This window comes from Lates calcarifer, linkage group LG12 (assembly GCF_001640805.2).
Source record: "Lates calcarifer isolate ASB-BC8 linkage group LG12, TLL_Latcal_v3, whole genome shotgun sequence".
NCBI classification, from domain to species: domain Eukaryota; kingdom Metazoa; phylum Chordata; class Actinopteri; family Centropomidae; genus Lates; species Lates calcarifer.
Window position 1 is genome coordinate 13,837,863 of NC_066844.1, and position 21,626 is coordinate 13,859,488.

Genomic DNA, 21,626 nt, shown 5'->3' on the forward strand with positions numbered 1-21,626 from the left:
CAGATTATAATTAGAGAGATAGCTGTAGAGTACTGGCTACATCCCAGTTTTTCTTTCCTTTTTGAGCCTGTACGAATGAACGCAGATGCTGCAATCAGTCATGATGATAGCTAATTATGAATAAATGATCTGTTTTTAGAAACGTTCTTCTGCAGAGCTCTGTTGTCTGTCACTCTGCTGTATTTTCTCACCGCCTTGCTGTGCTGCTAGGCTGGTTTTATGTGTCCTTAAGCCGTAAACCGACCAAACCAGTCTTTAAAAGCTGTCACACCCTCTATGGGCTAAAACCTCTTCTTCTGTCCTCCCCTGTGAATGACAAGCCAGTGTTTATAGTACCAAACCCTCCCTGTAGGCATCCATGCAATAGAACCCTGCTGTACACATGTATTGAGCCTCCACCCCCCACCATAGATTACGCTTGTAACCCTTCACCTCATTTCCCTCCCTTCCTTCCCCACATTTTCTACCACTACAAGTGTATCCTGCCACTGGTTGCCTCTTTAGGGAGGCCACAGTTGAGCAGCTTTACTTGCTCGCAGCTCTCCTCAGTGTTATGCTTCTTGAGCGAGCTCAGGGGAGGTCTCAGACACTTCCAGCTCCTCGGCTTTACCCGAGGCAGTGAGAGAGGTGGGAGTGTTTTGTATCCAGCTGTCTCCCTCTGTCTCTGTTCCTCTGCTGCCTCACACCAGCTGCAGCCAGACATCAGGAGGAGGCTGTTCCAGCTGACACTCGACTACATAAACAATGGGCTCCTATGTACTTTCCTCTCATCTAACTACAGACTAAACTCCTCTAATATGGAGAGCAGATTAGCTTGGTCTCAAATTTCATATTTAGTCAGTACTGATCAATGTCAACACCAAACATATAAAACTATCAAGTACTGAAAGTTGGCATCAAATATCTGGTCAGGGTTCCTGATTTAGAACTGCACCGATCAATACTTTTATATGAACAATGGTTTAAAGGTGCTATATGAAAGTTTTTGCTATCACTACATAGCCAGCATTAACATCTGTTTATACTTATCAGTCTAGAAAAAACATTGCAAGTTCGGCATCAAACTTAATTCCTTTACTTGCCAAGAGCTGTCTCCAAGGGTAGAAAACAACTCCATTGTTAACTCCTGTTTTGCTTCTATTTCTGTCATTTCAAAGTTAGAATGCTAACCGACTAGACCTGGCCAGTCCCGTCTCGTGATAACATGTTTTATGAAAGTGAGTCCCTGTAGCATCTAATAAGTCCAACATGAGAGGATGAAGATGTAGTGCTGGCCAGAGGATGTAACCCTTGATCTAACCCTTGTCTTAAACACGATGATGGCTTAGTAAGTGAAGTAGTGCAACGCTTACTGCGAACCTACATATACCACCTTTAAATGACTATGTACTCTGAAAGGTGTCACTTGCACTCAATCACACCCTTACCATTCTCATCCACCCCCATTTTTAGTCACAGCTAGCTGTTTTCAGGAAAAACACTCCCGTAAGTGAAGTATTTAGCAGCTAAAAAATATTTCCCATGGGAGTTATCTGAAATGAGCATAAATATTGGACCTAAGTTCATCAAGTGAGCAATGATACAACTCCAGACGAATGCTAATATTTCTCCATATCTGCTATTATGTGGCAAGTGACTTTATAAGGTGATTATATGTCAGTTTTGTCTTTGCAGCTTGTTTCACTATACACAGATGACCATGAAAAAGGCTTCTAAGACTAAGGTATTGAAAAAAGTATACTTTGGGCACTGGTACAGAAACTTAGTCTCAATTTGCAATAGCCATACAATCACCTCAATAGCCAAGAGGCTCAGCTAAACTCAGATTAAAGTGACTGTAAATCATCCCCCAAAATCAACACATTGTACCTTAATCCAGAGTGTAGGTCTCTGACAATATATGAAGGCTGAATAGTTGGATTAGCTGACCAGTCACATGCACTGAAGTCTTGTTCATCGACTTATGTGGATAACCTTCCATAAAGGAGACAGAAAAAGCAGTGTGGGTGTATGGGAAGTGGTAGGATTGCTCACATGAGGATACAGCAGACTGCAAAGGTCACCGTGGGTCATCATTAACATGTCACATGATCAGCTACAGTGTAGGTCCAAGCAGCCGGATCTGCTGAATGACAGTCTGTTTGAGTTATGAGGCTAGCTAACCAGCTTAGCCAGCCAAAAGCCAAAGCCTCTCGGGTAGGCCAAGGAGGAGGGGTGGGGATGGAGGGGTCAGCCTGAAGGCAGTGTACTGTCAAAGTGTGCCTGACCCAACAGAGTTAAGTATTGTATAATACTACATTATTCCCTGTCCCACGCCTTTGTGTTGTAGAAACTAAATGGGAGGCAGATGTTGCAAGTCAAAAGCCTGCACAAGGAGAACAGTGTTGTTACTTAGCAGCTGATGCCAAAACAGTACACAGCTTTGTTTTTGTGTCACATCTACTGACTCCTGTTGCCTCACTGAAGACTACCTTTGGACGCAATTATGGTTGTTTCAAAATGACAAGTTAGTTAAGTGTTGCTGATTCATGCAAAAACACCAAGAAAGGATAAGTGTTGTTTTGTACTGTGTAGCAGAGCTTCCTCTCCTGGATTATACGTCTATTGAGGAGAAAACACTGAAGACACACACCTGTCGGGTGTGCAGCACCACACACGTGTTGGTGGGATCCTTACAGCAGCTGCAACTGTTAAGAACAAGAGCCTCCACTGTGCCTCAAAGACATGACTTTACTTGAGTTTATTGCCACCAGTGCTGTGTGTTGACTCCTCCAAGTTGCACAATATGTATGAAGATGAGTCACTGCAGGAGAGGACATAAATCACTACTGTAGCACAGAGGGGGTAAAGCCGTGCAGTTCGAGTCAAAGTTAAACTGGAGAGCCACTGGAATACTGTTACGCCTGAGTGCACAGAGGTCATGCGTTGGGTTCATTTCAAAAATAACACGCATTCCTTACAGAGTAAATACACTACATCAAACGCTAAGGAACTATATTTTAGTTATTCTGAAAGCAAAGGGTTAACATGAACACTTTGGAAAGCTGGTACTGATGAAGTGATTACTCTTTTTTTACACCCATCATTCTTATCTTCATGTTTCCCCCCTCTCCTCACACGTTGCCACTTAAAACCAAATAACAGAGCATTACGTTCCAGATGCATTCTCATTAGCTGCAGTCAATTTCAAATTGAATACAAAAAAAAAAAAAAAACAGTCGAAGGAGCTGACACAGCGACTAACTCGGATTTGAAGGTGAATGACTGCAGATGAATCCACTTTGTCACTGTGCAGTGCTCAGCTCTCCGCACTATAATCTACTGCAGCCCATTGATTAGCATTGGGGTAAGTGGAGAGGAAAGCAAAGTTAGCCAATCTGTCACCCAGGGGGCATTGTCAAGAACAGGAATACTGATGGACATAGGTTAAGACCTCATGCTCCTTTGAAGTCTTCATTTTCAATACTGACACTGATTCAGTGTTTGGAATCACAGGTACTTCATAGCTCAGGCTTTCTCTTTTGTCTGGCTCTTTTTATTTGCATGAACATGAGGTTAGATGGTTTCTATTCAAACGTGCACTCAAGTAAACTGTTACATTTATGTGAGGAGACAATCCAGTCTTTGGAGTACCTTGGCAGTGATGTGTGTTGAGTATGCACATTTTTTTTTCTTTGTTAGAAGGCAACTCTTGCATTGCTTTCACAATTTTAGTTGAGCATAAACTGGCAGGACTGATGGTTTTTTCTGAGACTGATTAAACACAGATTTCATACTGAGGAAGGAGCCCGCAGCTGTGTTGAACACTGACACATTGCATAGAAGAGATGTGAGGCAGCACTGAGATGCCCTCACTGTTGTTTGAGAAAAGTGCCCTGACAAGTTCTGGGAGGAGTGACAGATAACCCTGAGGTAAAGATAAACCCCTTCAGATAACAAACCTTCTTTTCAAAACACACACAGGTAAACACATTGTAAAGGAAACACATTTTAAGAGGTTTTAAACTGAGAGATACAGAAATTTGTTACATCTAAGAAAAAAGTCAAGATCTTTGGGCCAAAAGATGAACGTTTCCAATCACTCAAATCCAATCACTCCTTCAGTTTTCCCTCCAGAAAGCTCTGGATCTTTTGAAAGTTTTCTTCTTGCTGACCTAGAGCCTCCAGCAAAATGCCCATGGGTGACCTCTTCAGTCCAGCACCTTCAATCTTGTTCTCCAGTTTATTCTTCATGTTGCGGAGGCGAAATGAAGCATGTGCAAATATCACTGAAAGGCAGATGGGAAAAAGACTGGTAATGTTTTCAACTTTTGGCAAAAACAAACCTATAAACCTTAGTTCAAGTCATACTATTATAACATCTGAAAAACATGTTTCATTGATTTTGAAGAACTAAGATCATTTTACAATTCAAATGCACAGATCATTATCGTCTGATATTTACTGGGTAATAAATTTTGTCTATTTACTTTCAGGCCAAAAATTATATTGCAGCACAGGTATATATATCAACTTCATGTGTCATTTATGGAGTTAAATTAACATGTGACCTTCCAACATTATAATCTAGAACTTACAAGCCAGAGGTAAAGTGATTGCCGACATGAACACCATGACACTCCCCATCATAGAAATTAAGATGTAGCTGGCGACCATAACAGCGATCAAAAATGCTGTGGGATTCTTCCTCTTAAAGTTGTTGATCACAGCTCTGTTCTCTCCAGCCCACACTGAACCCAGGAAGACGCCCGACACCACAGCCATGGCAGTGAACATCCCCAGAGGGTTCAGGAACCTGCGGGGCATCAACACAGGACAACAGAGACCAGGGAGGTCAGTTTAAAACTGCACTGATTCAACTGGAGCACAGGTAAGACTTGTGTTTGCGGTCACTGGCTCCACCAAGTGTCTGGATGCTGTCTGTACAACACCATCCCTAATATTATCACAGGCTGTTTTCATCCACTGTGTTCATCACTATATATCCAGAAAGTAAAAAAAAGACGACAGAAAAGACAACTAAAACCAAAACAACAGTCAATTAACTGATTATTCAGTCAGCAGAAGATAAAGCTATATCATAGCTATCTCTTGTCCCAGCTTTGAAACTGGAAGATTTGCTGCCTTCCTTTGTCTTCTGTGAACTGAATATATGCAGCCGACAACCTTCTTCTTGTATCCCTTTTATGTACTTGGCATTATATATATTTTTTAACACGAACACATAATATACACAAACATTTGGTGTAGGAGCCATGTTGGATTGCAAACAATCACTGAACGTACACACCACCCCCCACCTGCTCCCCTCACCAATACCACAACTCACACACACACACACACACACACACACGCACACGCACACAAACACAGAGCCGAGGACACTACTCAGCCGACTCACAGCTTAAACTCTCCTGGCTTTATTCTTGCACAAGTCATGCGTGTTGGTGTTTTAAATGTCTCCTATGTAAATGTGAGTTTTAAACTTCATCGTCATTGTGTAAATTTTGTATATATTTGTATTTTTGTATCTTCTTCTATCTATCTTCTTATATTTTTTATACAGTGCACTGTTTGCTGTGTGGAGCACCCACAGTTTTGTTGTACCCCACTGTACAATGACAATAAAGCCTATTCAATTCTATTCTAATTCCTATCCTTTAAAATCCTTTATTTCCCTTAAATGCCGCAGTTGAAAAATCAACTTGGCACTGTCCCCTGGTGGACAATCTATGTAAAAACAACACTGTCCTGTTCTGTTCTTGTTACTTATCTTTTGATATATTTTGCTGATATGAATGTATCTGTGATAAGCTAATATCAGCCAATATATCTGCCCAGCTAATATATTAGTTGAGGTCTACTTTGTGATATTCTATATAAATTCAATTTATTACTGACACTACATAGAACGATATGTTTGATATGTTTTCCATGGTTTATACAGGACACTGAACTATAAACATTGACTGTATTTTCAATCCAATGGATTGCAAGTCTTTCCACTGATTTTGGTCTAATCCTGAACAAAACCTTCTCCCTATAGGTGTGGCCATAAGTTACCATGGTAACAGAAGTCAGTGAACTGACACTATCTTTGTGAGTCCAAAAACACACGTGCAAATAAACTACCTAACCTAACAGTTCTGCATTAAGATACATGCCCCTTGTATTCATGCTGAATAAAAAAATCCTCATTGTGAAATGGTGAGCATTTGTTGAATGTAGACCTTTGACATTTTTGGATGGGCTCAACATACCTCACTGCGCTGCATTGCAGAACCTGCCATCTTTATCACCAGACACTGCCTACGAATACTACTCCCAGCTGAGGTATGGTAGTGGGATTAAAAAGTGAGAAGTTTTGTTCTTCAGCATATTCACACAGAGGTAAACATGCCAGCAGAGCAGAGACAGATTTTTCTTCATTTGTTTTTCAGTGTCTGCGGTTGTATTTAATGATCTGAAACCATGTCAGAGTTGTGTGAAGAGGAACTGTATAAGGAGTAATTCATAATTGTTAAAAACACAGCTGAATTTGTGATCACTTGCTCTGTTACATGGGTGAAGTTAAATGGTATAGTCTCTGTGTTGCTTGATGAAAATGTACTATAACAACATGAGCTTCCTTAAACAATTCATCCTACAGTGTTAAGCACAGTTAAGACAGTTTAAGACAGGAATACTTGGCCATGCAAATGAGGTAAATGCAAAGGCAGAAACATGGCTGAGCGGTTTCCAAACTAGATAAAAAATAACAATACGGTTTCAGGACACAATCAAACTGAAAGTGTCAAAGTTCAGTCTTGTTGGTTTTAAGGGTCATGATTCAGGGTTGACTCACTGAGAAAATACCTGATACTGGATTTATCCCTAATCAGTGATTCAGGGGCCAGCTGATTAGGCTGCAGTTTTTTCACAACTGTGCTATCTGCAGTGCAACAGCTGACTAGACAAACAGCTTAAGGGGGCTTCAAAACCATAGCAACAATATGTCATCACACAGCTCAGTGGACACACCATGACAGGGCATCACTATTTTTAGTGAGCCAGGCTTTAGTTGGAACAAAGTGCCAACTAAAGTTGGAACAAAGTGCCAACTAAAGCCAAGATATTTCATAAAATAGAGACATAACCTCTTGTTCCTTGTGCAGATTGAACGTGCCTTGTATGGAGTTATCAGATAGTAGACCAGTTCTTCGAGAAATCTGCAGTAGTCCAGGGCTGTGCTTAGAACTTCAGACCTATGGAAATTTTGATTTTAGATTATGTAATGTATGAGTCAGGCCCGAAACTGGTCACATATCCTCATCTCTCTCTCCAGTTCAGTCTGTTGCCAACAGTGCAAGCGAGAACATCTTGGGACCCTCGGGTCACCATATTTGTGTTTTAATAGACTGTATATGGTTATAACTTAACCAGTGAAATGTGTCAAATCACATTCCTGCATAAGAGGTGCAAAAGGGTGGAAAAGTTCTTAATATTGTTTGCCATATTGAGAAAGAAAAGAGTTCTTACCAAGAACATAACAGTAACACTGCATCGCATGATAGCTGGCACAATATCTTTCCATTCATTCCTATGGGACTCATTCCAACGCTTCTCCACATTAGCACTCCACTGGCTTTATCCTCATTTTAAATCCCTTTCAAGTAGGTTATATCCCTGTTTACACAAATAGAGCAACCTTAATGGTCACATACACCAGATAACGTGAGGAATGACTTGCAAAGTGACCAGCATTCACCTGCGAACTGCCAAATAAACACCACATAGCTGTTGTATTTACACCATAAGTTACCATCTAACGTTTCTTACCCGACAATGAGGAAAACAACGACGGCTAAAGCCAGATAATTTGTCTGATAGTAAAGCAGGTTGCTGACAACTCTGTTGTTCCATTTCGCCAAATCTTTCACATCTGGTTTAGCGAATCTTTCCGACCCGGGGAAGAAGTCGTCCCACGGTCTGAGCGGTGTCAGCTCAACTTTAGCCATTTACCCCCCTGCTCCGTTTGCTGAACTAACCGAGACAGTAGGAAGGCAGCCGGAAAACCACCTGAAGCGCCACCCGAGGATATCGCGAGAAGCTATTGGTAGCACGTGCTCTTAAACCCCACCTCATGAGCCTTACGAAGCCTCACGCTATTGGTTAGCAACCGCATGTTATCGAAACTCTTCCTGAAACGCTTTATGGCTAATGACAAAACGATATTATGAAGCAGTAACTGCGTTTTACGGCCACAAACCCCTCTGTTTAAGTTGCATTTACTTCTGTCTGATATAATCTGGTACGTGTACGTTGACATGTCTGTGTTGCTCATGTTGTGGTCATGTATAAACAATGTGTCAGGTGCACGCGGACATGTAGCGTTAGCTAGCTCGATAAAAGTTCACGGACACGAACAGACACATATGACGCTCTTTTTGTTGTTTTTACAGATGTGGAGCAGAATACTGAGCTCTCGTGTGACCGGAGGAACAGGTTTCTATTGTAGGAGTCTCTACACTATGAAGCTGAAGACCAGTGAGTTCCAGTCTCTGTTCACTGATGGACTGAATGGAATAGCAGGTGAGATGCTGCTGTCGACAGACACCTTCCAGCTGCGGAGTGAAACCTGCCTGCCGTTGTCACTAGGACTGTGCTTCTTTTGTGTTTCACAGACATGACATGTCAGCAGAGGCAGTAAAGGCCAGAGTTTTAGTCATGAGAGAAAATTGAAAAATGTCTACACGTTTGAGAAGAAGCAGAACAGCTCATAGATGCCTCATCATGTGATTATACACAACACTGATGATTTAGAAAATAAATAAAATTAGTTGAGAGTCCTTAATGTTCACTGAAAGAACTAAAGCAAGACTAGGTGAATCTGCTGGGTGAATAGTCTCATTTCAAATATGTATATCTGCATTAGTGTATGTGTTGGCTGTACAAACAGTTGCAGAACAGACATACTAGAGTAAAGATTCTCACACATTTATTTTTAAAAGCTATTTAAAGAAACATTCATGGAATCTTTATCAAAAATGTTTGTCTATGTAATGAGTTCATTTTAAAAAATTAATACAGGCTGATATATTGTTATCATATTTTTTTTTCTAATTGTAAAGGCATGTTCTACAGGCTTTTAATTGTAATTATTGCCCTGAAAAGGCAATTCTTTATGCAAATGCATTGGATTTTCTTTAAGTGAAACTTTATTGTTCTGGGCTCTGAAAAAGCCAGAGCCTTAATGGGTTACACCAGGTTTTTAGTATTAGCACTTCCATAGATACGAGAGACAGAGACACATTCAAACAGAAAAAAAAGAAATAGACATTACACAGCAGTCAAAAAAGATGCAGTAGATATAAAATAAAATGAATAAATAAAGTGTTATGACTTTTAGTCCTCAGTATGGGTAAAGCAACACAAAATGCAGGATTCTGCATTTCCCTTAATGTAATGCAAACAATGACATCATTTTGTCAGACCCTGTTCTGTTAAATATGCACATCTTTCAACTCTATGACTCCAGTTTGGAATGCAGGCAAAACAGTATTGTCTCAGACTCCAGAGTCACAGAGGACATTATGCAATTTTCATAGGGTGAGTAGTACAACCTGTGACTAGTATACTTTGTCCTAAATTGGTGGAATGCCCCTTCAATATTCCTGCACACACGGTGGCCCTGGAAGTTTTAATGTTTTTAACATAACTACCACTTCACACTCATCACATCAACCTTAAAACCCTTTTCCAAAGCCACTCTAGAGGTAGCAATAATCTCATTGATCGGGTGGAAAAAAATGAGTTAGCTGGCAAACAAAAAATTAAACAAAAAATTAATTGATAGCTTTTGTGTTGATTCATGACAATGGAATTCATCATCTTTGAAAGTTACCTAAAATTGCTTGTGCTTTCAGCCACAGTGCTTTTGAATATCCACCAAACTCCTCTAAGTGTGTGTTTGGTTTTTGCAGAGCTGTTTGAGAAGCATCAGCATGAGCTGAGGATTGCTGGAGGTGCTGTTCGGGACCTGCTGTCTGGGAAGCGGCCCGAAGATGTAGACTTTGCCACAACAGCCACTCCAGAGGAGATGAAGCGTATGTTCCAAGGTGCTGGTATCAGGATGATCAACAATAAAGGAGAGAAGCATGGGACTATTACAGCAAGGGTAAGACTCATGCAATTAAACAGATCGATCAAATAAGTTGGTCTTAGGTCTTGATTTGGAGATGTTGCATAATAATATGGTATGATAATGGTAGATAAGCTATCTGGTTAGATTGTGGGAGAACTTCCCCACAAAAATGTAGAAATAAGTAGCCCAGTCACCGGAAACCCATCATCTAATTGATTTGTTTGTTCCTGGAATATGCTAATAAGTTGCATCCAATGAGACAGATGTTTCAGGCTGGAGCATATGTCTCCATGAGCCTGGATAAATTAGAATATGCCAGAAAATGTTCATATGGCATAACGTACCTTCGCCATGTACAGATGTGTATTTTTGAGTGCCCTCTGAAGTGCTGCATTACCCACAAGTGAGACCAGAAAGAGGGGCACTAATTTGAAAGCGGGGTCGTGCGTACATGTCACCTGTATTCTATCACATCTGAGTCATCTGTGTTTTCCTTATTATGTTCTTTTTTTTATAGCTAAATGATGAGAACTTTGAGGTGACCACGTTGCGAGTGGACGTTCAGACAGATGGACGTCATGCAGAGGTGGAATTCACCACTGACTGGCTGAAAGATGCTGAGCGGAGAGACCTCACCATCAACTCCATGTTTTTAGGTAACTTTGTAGTTAATTGAATCAAATGAACCTTGTTGGAGAATTGTTACAGCTTATCACTGTGTTTGCTTGTGTCATGGAGTTGTGATACTGGTTCACGTGCATTGAGTGGACTTTGTTACAGTTTCTCGCACTGTGTCAAAATTTGTCAACATTTGTTGTTGACTTCTCTACCCCTGTAGGTCTCGATGGCACATTATACGACTACTTCAAAGGATATGAAGACCTGCAGAACCGTAAAGTTCGATTTGTTGGCAGTGCTGAGCAAAGAATTCAAGAGGACTACCTGAGAATACTGCGATATTTCAGGTGGACCTACTGTATTTAATTTTCATCTTGGCTAAATCAAACTATAAGCAGAAAAATACAGAGGGACTTAAATGGAAAAGGAAGAAAATGGACAGTGAAAACCCATCCTCTTTATTCGTTTGAAGTGAGTGTGTGTTGACATCAGCCCTCTCATTTTACCCTAGGTTCTATGGCAGGGTGGCTTTGGAGCCTGATGACCACGAGCCTGAGACGTTGACCGCAATTAGGGAAAACAGCTGTGGACTGGCTGGAATATCAGGAGAACGGATCTGGGTGGAACTGAAAAAGATGGTGGTTGGTAACCATGCTGCTCATCTGCTGGAGCTGATGTACAGGCTGGAACTGGCTCAGTACATGGGTGAGAAGGCTACAATGACATAATTTTAAACAGTGTCTGCTACAGTCACACTGTATATGAAGAGATGCTTGTTATGGTACAATATTTTACAAACAGTGACTAACATAATAAAAGGCACACTTGACTGACTGTTCACATAAATGCTTAAACATGGAGAATAGTTAATTGTGGCAGCAGAGGCCAAGATATCCCAACTTTTAGTCTTGCATGGGTGAAACTCCAAAAATGCTGGATCCTACATTTCCCATAATGCATCTCAATAGCATCACCATCCTTCCAGTCTGTCCCACCGGCTCTCTGTTAAAAATTTGAAACCTCAACCCAAGCTTCCTCTAGAACCACAGAAGAAATTATATAATTGTTTTCACAGTCTGAGTAGTACTTCTCGCGACAAAACTAAACCTTATTCGTAAAATCTGTGGAGTGCTCTTTATAAATCCCCTTTTGAGAAATTAGTGAGTGAGGAAAACTTTCACAAATTACTCAGTTTAGTTCAAATGCTTAATCTCTCTTGAGAAAAAAAATAAAACTTCACTTATTCTCTCTAACTAGCCATCTAACATAACATCTAAAACTGTGTGTACAATATATTCTCATTTTAGTGAAAACAGTTAGTTTTTATCATTAGAGTTGAACCTTTCCTGACATAAGTGTTTTGCCAATAGTGCACCATATAGCCCAGTTTAGTAAAAATGTTCCCATGTTAGAACATCTTTTCTTTTTTTTTTTCTTTTTTTTTTGTCATGGCTCAGATTGCTCCTGAAAATGGTCTAAGCTGTAGCAAATAATGACTGCTGTAAAGTCATTATTTGCAAAGTACAGGCATTAGTGAAAAGGATCAGTGATGTCAATAATTCTCAAGGATCTGGCAATTTGAAGCTGTTTCTTAAAGGGGAATGACTCAGTTTCCCTCCCTGAGATGAAGTAGAATTCAATGCCACTTGACTTCTGTGGTACTTCGAACTGTGTATATTAGTCAGCACTAGAGAGATGATTCAATGACTCTGATTATTTAACTCATAAAAAGTTATTTAGTAACAAGTGTCTTAACAGGATACCAGTACATCAGACATCAATCATCATCATAATTCCCAATAAAATTAAATTTTTTCTCATTTCTGTTGTCATCTGTTGCTCATCCCTCCTGTTCTTGCTCCTCCTCAGGTTTACCTCCAGATGGCGATGTTGAGGAGATGAAGAGAGTGTGGCAGAATGCCAAAGACCACTCTCCCAAACCCATGACCATCCTAGCAGCTCTCCTCCACTCCCCAGAGGAGGTGGAAAAGATGGACCTCCGACTTAAGGTGTCCAAGGAGGAGAAAAATCTGGGTCTGTTCCTGGTCAAACACAGACGGGAGCTCTGCAAGAGTGAAGACGGGACAGACAGCCTAAAACCCTTCACTGATTTCATCATTGACGTAAGTTTCAGCCTCCTCAATTTAGTGCAATCAGAAATCAGTTATTTATGCTTGTTTTTAACTTAAAGGGCAGGAGAGATATCATAGATAATCACAGTGGGATATTCCCTAGAACAGTGTGGTCATTGATTTTAGCCATGAGTATTCACAGAGTGTGCATATCATAATTATTCATCAGCGCGTATTGTGTTATGTGCCAGTGAAATGTAGTCCGTGATCACCTACAACAGCTTGATGAGCTTATTTTGAAGCTGACAGAAGCCTGTAATGCACTGGCTGCTAGATGAAGTTCAGTCATGAGAATGTCATTTTTAAGCAAAAATGCCAAAGATAAAAAATATATATATATATTCTGCTTCCAGCATCCTATGATAGGAAACTGATTACTATATGCCTTGACTCTGGAGTGTTGTGAGAATGTGTTCACCATTTTGTCAGAGAACAAGTAATCATTTAATCAAGACAATAGTTAGCAGATTAACTAACTATGAATTTTGAATACACAAGCTGTATCCTTTATCTCACTCCCCCTGCTCTTGCTGGACAGTGGTCCAGCTGCATCCTTCACCCACATCTGAATGCAACATGCTTTTCTCCAAACATAACAAAACAGAAAACAAAATTACTTAAATTGATTCAAAAGGGTATCTGAAATAATTCAGATGTGATAAGTCTATTAAAACAATGGATTAAGCTTCAATAAAATTCTGTTGAGCTCAAGTCGAACAGTAATTGTAACAGAAGTAGACAAGGCAGGACAAATAGAAATTAGTACCCTTCCAAATGGTTTGAAGTGGGCCAAAGATCAGTTGTAAAAAATGTGATATTACATATTTCAATGAACCAATCCAGATTTAGGAATATTTGAAGTCTGGTGACAGCTATGGGTTTGTTTCATCACGTTGTGAGAGAATCGTCAATTAAATTTGATTGAACCACAAGCAGTCCACAGTCAGCTTAGTGTATAATAATACCTTCCTCACTTTATGTTTGATTGTTGTGTAAAATCTAAAACCAAGTTTTCATTGAGCTTTAAATATCATGTCTTTTCAGAATCGGGAGCTGGATACTCGGAGCAAAGTATGTGAGCTGCTGAAGTACCAAGGTGAGGAGAAGCTGCTGGCAGAGCTCCACAGGTGGTCCATCCCCCGATTCCCTGTCAGTGGTCATGATCTAAGGAGGATGGGTGTCACGTCAGGCAAGGAGATAGGTGCCACCTTACAGAAGCTCCGTGACATCTGGAAAAAAAGTCATTATCAGATGGACAAAGATGAACTCCTCAGTTATGTAAAGTGATAAATGAACAGAAAGGCAGAAGTGTTTTTGTGCCAGACGACAATAACAGACACTTGACACTGTAATTGTGCTGCTCACAGGTATTGATCGAGCAGGCTGATGCATATTGTTGACCGAGGGCACTACAAGAGCTGAGACGTGAATACCCACCGATGAATGCGATTTCCTTCTAAATTACCCCCAGGCCACTTTTGTTCATCTGCATCGCCGTGTGAATTTGAAGAGATCTCACACGATATTCTCTAATTATCACAGCTGCCATCTTGTGGGAAAATGTTTAATGGACAGCAGATTTCATCATATGTGTTATTACAGAGCCCTGCTATTTCTCTAAGTTCCTCAGATAAACAGCTGGTACTGTACTGATGCTCAGCCAATTCACATTCTAACTTTGTCACTTGTGCGATGAAGTAAGAGGATACATGGAGGTAGGAATCAGAATAGGTGATGAATAAAATGTCAGGTCAGTTACTATTTAAAAAAATTAATTTTCTTTGTTGGAACAGTAATGCAAAGCATTAGTTTGGTTGTGATTTGTTGGCTGTCTTAAGTTTAACTGCAGTTATTTATCATTTCTTTATGTGTTTAGTAAAGGAAAAAAAGTTCTATCAAAAATGTTATACTTTTTAATTAAAGAGACTGACATGCTGGTCCTTGTTTGAAGTGCATTGATCTGCCGATTACAAAGGCATATGAATAAACCCCCCCCACACTCCTGTCTGCCACTGTGAGAAATAAATATTTTCTGTGCTAGAGTGAGGTTGCTCCTCCCTCCTGCAGAGATGAGGAGATATAAAGCCCTCTGCTCTCCTTTACTAACACCTCACTTTCTGCCTGGAGACCCTCAACTGGTTCATCAGTGGAAATTCATCCTTTCAATTCCCACATCGATTTTTTTTCCTAGGAAATACCTTTTGGTGCCATTATTAAAAATGAAAAAAACATTTCTGATATTTTTTTAAATCCCTTCAACTTCATCTGGATTCCCCCCGGTGTTCATCTTTAAGTGCTGTATTTGCTGTTAAAGCATGGCTTGGTTCAACGTCAACATCAGTAACATCACTTTGGAGAGCGCGCTCTCTGGGGATGAGCCGAGAGATGAGCGCTTGGCTCAGGTGGAAATAGTTCTTCTGTCCATCATCTTTATCACTGCGGGGATCCTAAATTTCGGTCTCTTGTTGGTGCTGTGGAAGCGGAGGAAGCAGCTCTCCAGGATGCGCGTCTTCGTTTTCCACCTGTGCGTCGCAGACCTGGTGGTCACATTTTTCCAAGTTTGTCCGCAACTCATGTGGGACATCACGGACAGATTTATCGGTCCAGATATATTGTGTCGCACAGTGAAGTACCTACAGGTTGTCGGGATGTTTGCCTCCACATATATGATAGTAGTGATGACGATAGACCGATATCAAGCCATCTGCAACCCCATGGTGACTTTCCAGAGGCGTAGGGCGCGCTGGAACGGTCCGGTGTGCGCCGCCTGGTGCGTCTCTCTCATCGGCAGCCTCCCGCAGGTGTTCATCTTCTCTCGGGTTGAGGTCGCTCCCGGTGTGTACGACTGCTGGGCACAGTTCATCAAGCCCTGGGGACCGAGAGCCTACGTGACTTGGACTACTCTGGTGATATTCGTCTTGCCCATACTCACGGTGATCGTGTGCCAGGTGCGCATCTGCCGCACCGTGCACATCAACTTCCACATGAAGACGCATCACGTCGGAGAGGCGGTAAGCAAGCCGCTGTCCTCCAGAGCCAGCAGCGTGGCAGGCGTGTCCAAGGCGAGGGTGAAGACGGTGAAGATGACCGTGGTCATCGTGCTCACCTACATTATCTGCTGGACGCCTTTCTTCACCGTGCAGCTCTGGTCTGTCTGGGACGTTGAGGCGCCCACTCAGAGTAAGATAAAAAATATATATATATATATTACATTTTAAAGTATGACTCAAAGAATGGCTACAACACACACCACAGTTTTCTTCTAAAACAATCCTGTGAAAATAAATTTGCTAAAGTTTGGAATCCAGATAGGATTCATTGTAAGTGCAAAATAGAGTAACATTTTAACCTTAAATCAATTACAACCCTGCATTTATCATATAATATATATTGACTTAATAATAATACACAGGGAGAGTGCCATTTCCATATATCCACTCATTTTAATAGACATGTATCTATAACTGAAAACAGGTTCTCTCCACTAAAAGAGCACCCAATATAAGGAGAAAAAAGGCTCATATGAGAATCTCTCTCATTTCCTCCTCTGTGTTTCCAGCTGCAACCTTCACCATCCTGATGCTACTGGCCAGTCTGAACAGCTGCATGAACCCCTGCATATACCTGCTGTTCAGCGGGCAGGTGCCCAAGAGACTGGCGGCCCTAATGTGCGTGGACCAACCCGATTTGAAGGAGTCCATGCAGGAGGAGGCCACCATGGTCAGCTCCCTGTACATCAGTCTCAAGAGCTTGTCAGACAGCAGATAAAAAGCCTGCCATTTCAGATACTTTTCTCACCTCCAGCCTGTTGAACATGTGAGGACAGACATCACAGTAATACTACAAGTCCCTGTAGTAACAATTATTGTAGTGAGAACTCAATGTAGAAATAGACAATCAATGCTTCATGTAGAAACTCAGTATTAAGTACCAGACACACCATAAGTAATTATAGGATAGGATATTCCACTGAAATATAATGTGGTTACCAGGGAAGTCAGTATTACATAACACAAATAGTTGCTGCTCATGGAGGCCTATCTGTTGGTCAGCCACTTTTGTCCAGACCAAAATATCTTGACAGCTACAAGATGAACTGTGGTGATATTTACATTGACATTCGTGGTCCCCAGAGGATGAAGTCTGATGACGTTGGCGATCCCCTGATTTGTCATTTAGTTCCACCAGCAGGACAAAGGTTTCACTTATCCAGTGAAGTATCCTCTCATTGACATGATGGATTGACTCAAAATTTTGTTCAGCCATTGCTGAAGAGTGGCTAACACTGAGGATTACTGCTAATGACTTCGGACCCCCAGAGGATGAACTGTAATAACTTTGATGTCCGTCAACTTTACCTCTAGCATCATCATCAGTTCAAAATTTATATTTGTGCAATACTTTAATTTATCAAAGCAAATGACATGAGCATCAGCTTCAACTGTACTTTCTGTTTAGTGCTAATTAGCAAATGTTAGCATGTTCACTTGCTAAACTAAGATGGTGAACATGATAAAAATGGTTTCTGCTAAATTTGAGCATTTTGCGTATTATGAGAATGTTAGCTACCTGACATCAGCCTTTTGCATTAACCACCAGTACGCTTAAGTTAAGTTTTAGAGAGTAGCCAGCTCCATTCTTAAAGTGTATTCACATTATTGTGGAAAAACAGCTTTTGTGAACGCCTCCTCATTATTATCTATATTATGTGTTGGAACAGCTCTGTGCCACCGTCCTCGCCGAAAGTTCAGATTTGCTGAACCTTGACCGAGCTGCAGTGACCTATGTGGGCACAGGCAGTTGCAGCTTACCACTAGACTGAAAGATGGATGAAAACTAATTAGCCTACTAGTGTTTTTTTCATTTCCAGAGCTGCAAAGAAACAACTTGGCCTCACATCAAGACCAGATAAAACAGATATTCACCGAGTGAAATATCAGCATACCAGGTTTGTTACAAAAATACTTAGAGGTTCTGAGACTGAGATCCGCCACTAGCAACATTAGCACTGTAGCTAAGTTGCTGACCAATGTGCAAAGTGCAGTGCAAGTCCCTTGTTTTTCAGTTGCATTATGGATACACGCTTAATGGAGCAAATGGAGCAAATGTTATTAGGAATCCACAGCACAATATGGATCATGTATTGGAAAGACTAACAAAAATAATTGCATGTAAACTTTTTTGACAGAGCTGTTCTTATGAGATGAATGAGTAATCTCCAATTTTCACAAATTTTATCTAAGTACTGTATAATGTGAAAGTGTCAAATGTACATGTGGTTTATCCTGTAACTATGTTGAAGTTCATTATGTCCTTTGAATGTGATTCCTCAGTCTACTTTACATCTTATCTGTATATATATGATCTGTTATGAGACAAGAGTTAGGTCTGTATTTGTTACATATTAAGTATCTTCAGATACACAGTTCTCACTGATATGTTATAACATGTTTACATTTTTCAAAGACTTCTCTTAATTGCTAAGGAGTGATGATTTCTGAGGCATTGCCAAATAAACTGTTGTGACTTTTCATGCGACTGTTTTTTGTCTTCCCCACAGCACTGTCCTGTTGAGAAAAACAACCCTTTGGATTTTAAGTAAAAATATTTATGTCCTGATTTCCTGCAGGCCTCTGTTTTTCTGCTGTAGGTCCCCTAATAGTTCCCTCACCTTCCATTTGGAAATTAGAACATGGAGAAGCTATTGGGTGACAGACACAAACACAGGCATGTTTCAAGGGTAATTGGCTATGCTGGTATGGATATGACAGTTCTTTCAGAAATTAATGGTAAAGCTGTGAAAAATCTGAATATTACATTCTTGTGAAAAGCTATAATCGGTGTTCTGCTCCATGTTTTCACCAAGCTACACAGACAAATCCCCCAGAAATCTTCCTACAATGAGTCCTCTGCCTTGACCCCCATCAGCGACTGCCTGGCAGCTGGCTGTCACTCAGCTCTGACCTTTAACGCTAATAGAATGACCAGCAGCCACCACTGCAGCTTCCCCAGCTGCTAGACAGTCAGAGAGGAGGAGGTGGGGTGAGGTGTGGCTGACAGGTCATTATTCTTGATTTAAATTATGTAACATGCACCCTAAAGTTATTATATTTTATTAAACAGTCATTTTTAACAACGAAATCATGGGGACGACACTTTTAAAGAACGCTCTAGATTAAAGTCTTCAATTTACAATCTAAGTATTTTGTACACACTGGGTACCAATGTAATGCCCTCTGAGTACCTTGGTAGGTGCAAGTACAGGAAGAAGGAGGGTGATGAATTTGCATTCAGAATGTCCCTTGAAATGTAATATGCTTTAGTACAAAATATATATTTCATTATACACACACTTAAAGGGGTGAAAGCTATAATAGCTACAGAAATCATTTCAGTGTCCCTCAATAATAACGGTGCTATAAATTCCATTACTTGATGTATGGTTTAGCTCAGGGAGAGCCTTGAGTGTTGCGCTGTGGGAATGTGGATACTAGCCATGTTGTTGGCAGTGAGTACCATGCAATGATGTATTATGAGAGCTAGATTCAGCACTGCCACTCAGCCTTGCTGCAAGTTTAAGCATGAGCTCTATCTTATGTTTTTTATCCACTGAGGAAAAATGACATGAAAAACTTTGCTGCAGAACTTGACAACAGACAAATGTTACTAAGTGCATTTGTTATTCAGTTTGCTGTTGATGTTCAATCAATACAATACAGCATAATCCACAGGGGCAATTTGAAAATAAAAACAGTCAGGGAACATGCATATATACCAATACAAGCAAAGGAGTGAATAATGATAATAATGATAATAATAAAAGTCACTATAAGGCTAATGAGTGGATAACATATTAGCAAGGCCTATCCGTCTTTATTTTACCAGCTGTGTAGTTTACCCCAGATTAACATTCTAATGAGAGGACACTCTTCCACTTTTTTTAATGCTGTGTTCTCATGGTAGGACCCCGAAAAAATAACTATTACCTTGGCAGAAATTTTGCTTTTCAAAACAGATACAAAAAATGGTCATGTCATTTGTGGATGATGGATAGCTTACCACACTTATAAATCTTTATTATCAGATGGATCCCAAAACTACATTAATATCCTCCAGTATTATATTGTACTTTAATTTTATTTTATTGAAAAAAATATTTCCACATTTACTGTTTCCCATAGCTATTTTACAGTTACAATATTATTGTACCCTGTTTTTGTTAAACAGGTATTCAATTTGTATTATTTGTAGGTTGTATTCTAAAACCTTACCAAAAAAAGACACAAAAGTTCAGAGGGACAAATGCAGTCAATCACATAATGTGAGAATGAATTTCAAACACTGATAACGGAAATATAGCTATATACTGTGATATTAAATGCCATAGTACTCACTCTGATGAAGGCTGGTTTTAGTTTAGTTACCTTGGTGATGTTTGGTGTATTTCACCCATGTCCTGCACCTCGTACTGACTTTCTGTCTGCACCCAAAACAGCAATCAAAACAATTTTCCCCAGCAGGGACAAACCACAAATGATTTATGGATTTGAGATTTAATGTCTGTTTTTGTCACCACAATGAAGTCCCATTTAGAATTTGACTGAAGAAATTGAGGACAACACTGAATACTGTTAAGACAAAGTAAATTTAGCTACTTCTTTATTGTCACAAAAAAACAAACAAACAAAAAAAAAAACAGATTCTGATCAAATGCACTTCCATATGTCTTTTTGTCATCTCTGGATCTTTTTCATTTTCTAAGGGCTTAATTGAAAACATCAATGTAGATCTGATAGGTTGTTGCAACGTATTGATTGGATAAAGAGCTATAAGTGAGCTGTTCTGTCCCTGACCACATCTGCAGGTGGATGATAAGGATATTAATCAATGGACTATTTCAGTATTTCAGGTAGGAAACAGCTTGCATCCATGTTTATCTCTTATGGCCTGATCAGCTGTGACATGTTACAATTTAGAACATACTGCATGTTCTGTAGATGTCAATACAACTGACATAAGCATGACGTCAAAAAGACTGGTTTCAAAACTCATTTAGAGGCTTGTGCTCTTATTTTGGAAGGGCTTAACTCTTTCTAAGATGTTTTAAATGTTAAATCACATAGTATAGCATGTACCATGTATATTTGAAAAAAAAAAAAAAGCAGGGCTGAGGGAAACTTCATGCCTGTCTCTCTATGTAATATTTAAGAGTCACGTTACCATGGACAGCCTGAGAATACTGTGGAAATACAGGCAGCATGCAATCTCAAAATCTGATTTAGTACCACATTTTGATGTGCTTCAGAACAAATTTGAATAAATGCTTTTCAATCAAAGTGGTGGTTCAGTCAGAAGTGGGAGACATTCAGCTGCACTGTAAATGCCTACAGGAGCCACGAGATACACAGACTGAACCCAAATGAGGCAATCAAGTTATCCATAGTGGTCATCAGCAGGAGACAATTATCAATATGCCACACATGAAGGCTTTTTTCTTTCTCAGATAGAAATACAGTTTAGATGTGAAAATAGGGAGGACCTCTGCTAGGGAGTTACACATTTATCACTCTAAAGGTCACATGTTTTGATGGTGTTGGTTCTGTGTAAAATGCAGCCTTCACTTTGTCCGTGATGTATATAATCAGATCTGCTCTAAAGGTCGTAACTAATTGTGTCTGAATATCTGCCATTTATAAATGGACTTCATGGATTCTGAAGGGGAACATTTCCCTGTATACATATAAACACCACGA

The 21,626-nt window shown here is 40.1% G+C and overlaps 3 protein-coding genes across 4 annotated transcripts; 2 read left to right on the forward strand and 1 right to left on the reverse strand.

Annotated features, from left to right (window-relative positions):
- Positions 1-3,496: 3,496 nt before the first annotated feature.
- Positions 3,497-8,059, reverse strand: arl6ip5a (ADP-ribosylation factor-like 6 interacting protein 5a). Its single transcript, XM_018699011.2, has 3 exons — positions 7,819-8,059; positions 4,578-4,795; positions 3,497-4,268 (listed from the first exon to the last, which is right to left on the reverse strand). Exons 1-3 carry the CDS (start codon positions 7,995-7,997, stop codon positions 4,093-4,095), a joined length of 573 nt encoding a protein of 190 aa, XP_018554527.1. The 5' UTR covers positions 7,998-8,059; the 3' UTR covers positions 3,497-4,092.
- Positions 8,060-8,134: 75 nt separating this feature from the next.
- Positions 8,135-14,810, forward strand: trnt1 (tRNA nucleotidyl transferase, CCA-adding, 1). 2 transcript variants are annotated; one of them, XM_051074569.1, is made up of 9 exons: positions 8,135-8,290; positions 8,442-8,571; positions 9,963-10,156; positions 10,641-10,779; positions 10,962-11,088; positions 11,253-11,446; positions 12,611-12,864; positions 13,918-13,969; positions 14,241-14,810. In XM_051074569.1, exons 2-9 carry the CDS (start codon positions 8,442-8,444, stop codon positions 14,258-14,260), a joined length of 1,110 nt encoding a protein of 369 aa, XP_050930526.1. In that variant the 5' UTR covers positions 8,135-8,290; the 3' UTR covers positions 14,261-14,810. The 2 variants fall into 2 exon arrangements, with proteins under 2 accessions (XP_050930526.1, XP_018554520.1); XM_018699004.2 differs by having other exon boundaries at positions 13,918-14,810.
- A 140-nt stretch (positions 14,811-14,950) lies between these two features.
- Positions 14,951-18,404, forward strand: avpr2b.1 (arginine vasopressin receptor 2b, tandem duplicate, 1). The gene is made up of 2 exons (XM_018699005.2): positions 14,951-16,053; positions 16,433-18,404. Exons 1-2 carry the CDS (start codon positions 15,189-15,191, stop codon positions 16,639-16,641), a joined length of 1,074 nt encoding a protein of 357 aa, XP_018554521.1. The 5' UTR covers positions 14,951-15,188; the 3' UTR covers positions 16,642-18,404.
- Positions 18,405-21,626: the final 3,222 nt, after the last annotated feature.

Excerpts from the sequence above, each read along its gene's own strand:
- trnt1 (XM_018699004.2), top strand. The coding sequence starts at position 8,442 with ATGTGGAGCAGAATACTGAGCTCTCGTGTGACCGGAGGAACAGGTTTC. Across the intron at positions 11,089-11,252 it reads AGAATACTGCGATATTTCAG|GTTCTATGGCAGGGTGGCTT; the intron begins GTGGACCTACTG and ends ATTTTACCCTAG. Across the intron at positions 12,865-13,917 it reads TCACTGATTTCATCATTGAC|AATCGGGAGCTGGATACTCG; the intron begins GTAAGTTTCAGC and ends ATGTCTTTTCAG.
- avpr2b.1 (XM_018699005.2), top strand. The coding sequence starts at position 15,189 with ATGGCTTGGTTCAACGTCAACATCAGTAACATCACTTTGGAGAGCGCG. Across the intron at positions 16,054-16,432 it reads CGTTGAGGCGCCCACTCAGA|CTGCAACCTTCACCATCCTG; the intron begins GTAAGATAAAAA and ends CTGTGTTTCCAG.
- arl6ip5a (XM_018699011.2), bottom strand. The coding sequence starts at position 7,997 with ATGGCTAAAGTTGAGCTGACACCGCTCAGACCGTGGGACGACTTCTTC. Across the intron at positions 4,796-7,818 it reads GTTGTTTTCCTCATTGTCGG|GTTCCTGAACCCTCTGGGGA; the intron begins GTAAGAAACGTT and ends GATGCCCCGCAG. Across the intron at positions 4,269-4,577 it reads AATCACTTTACCTCTGGCTT|TGATATTTGCACATGCTTCA; the intron begins GTAAGTTCTAGA and ends TCTGCCTTTCAG.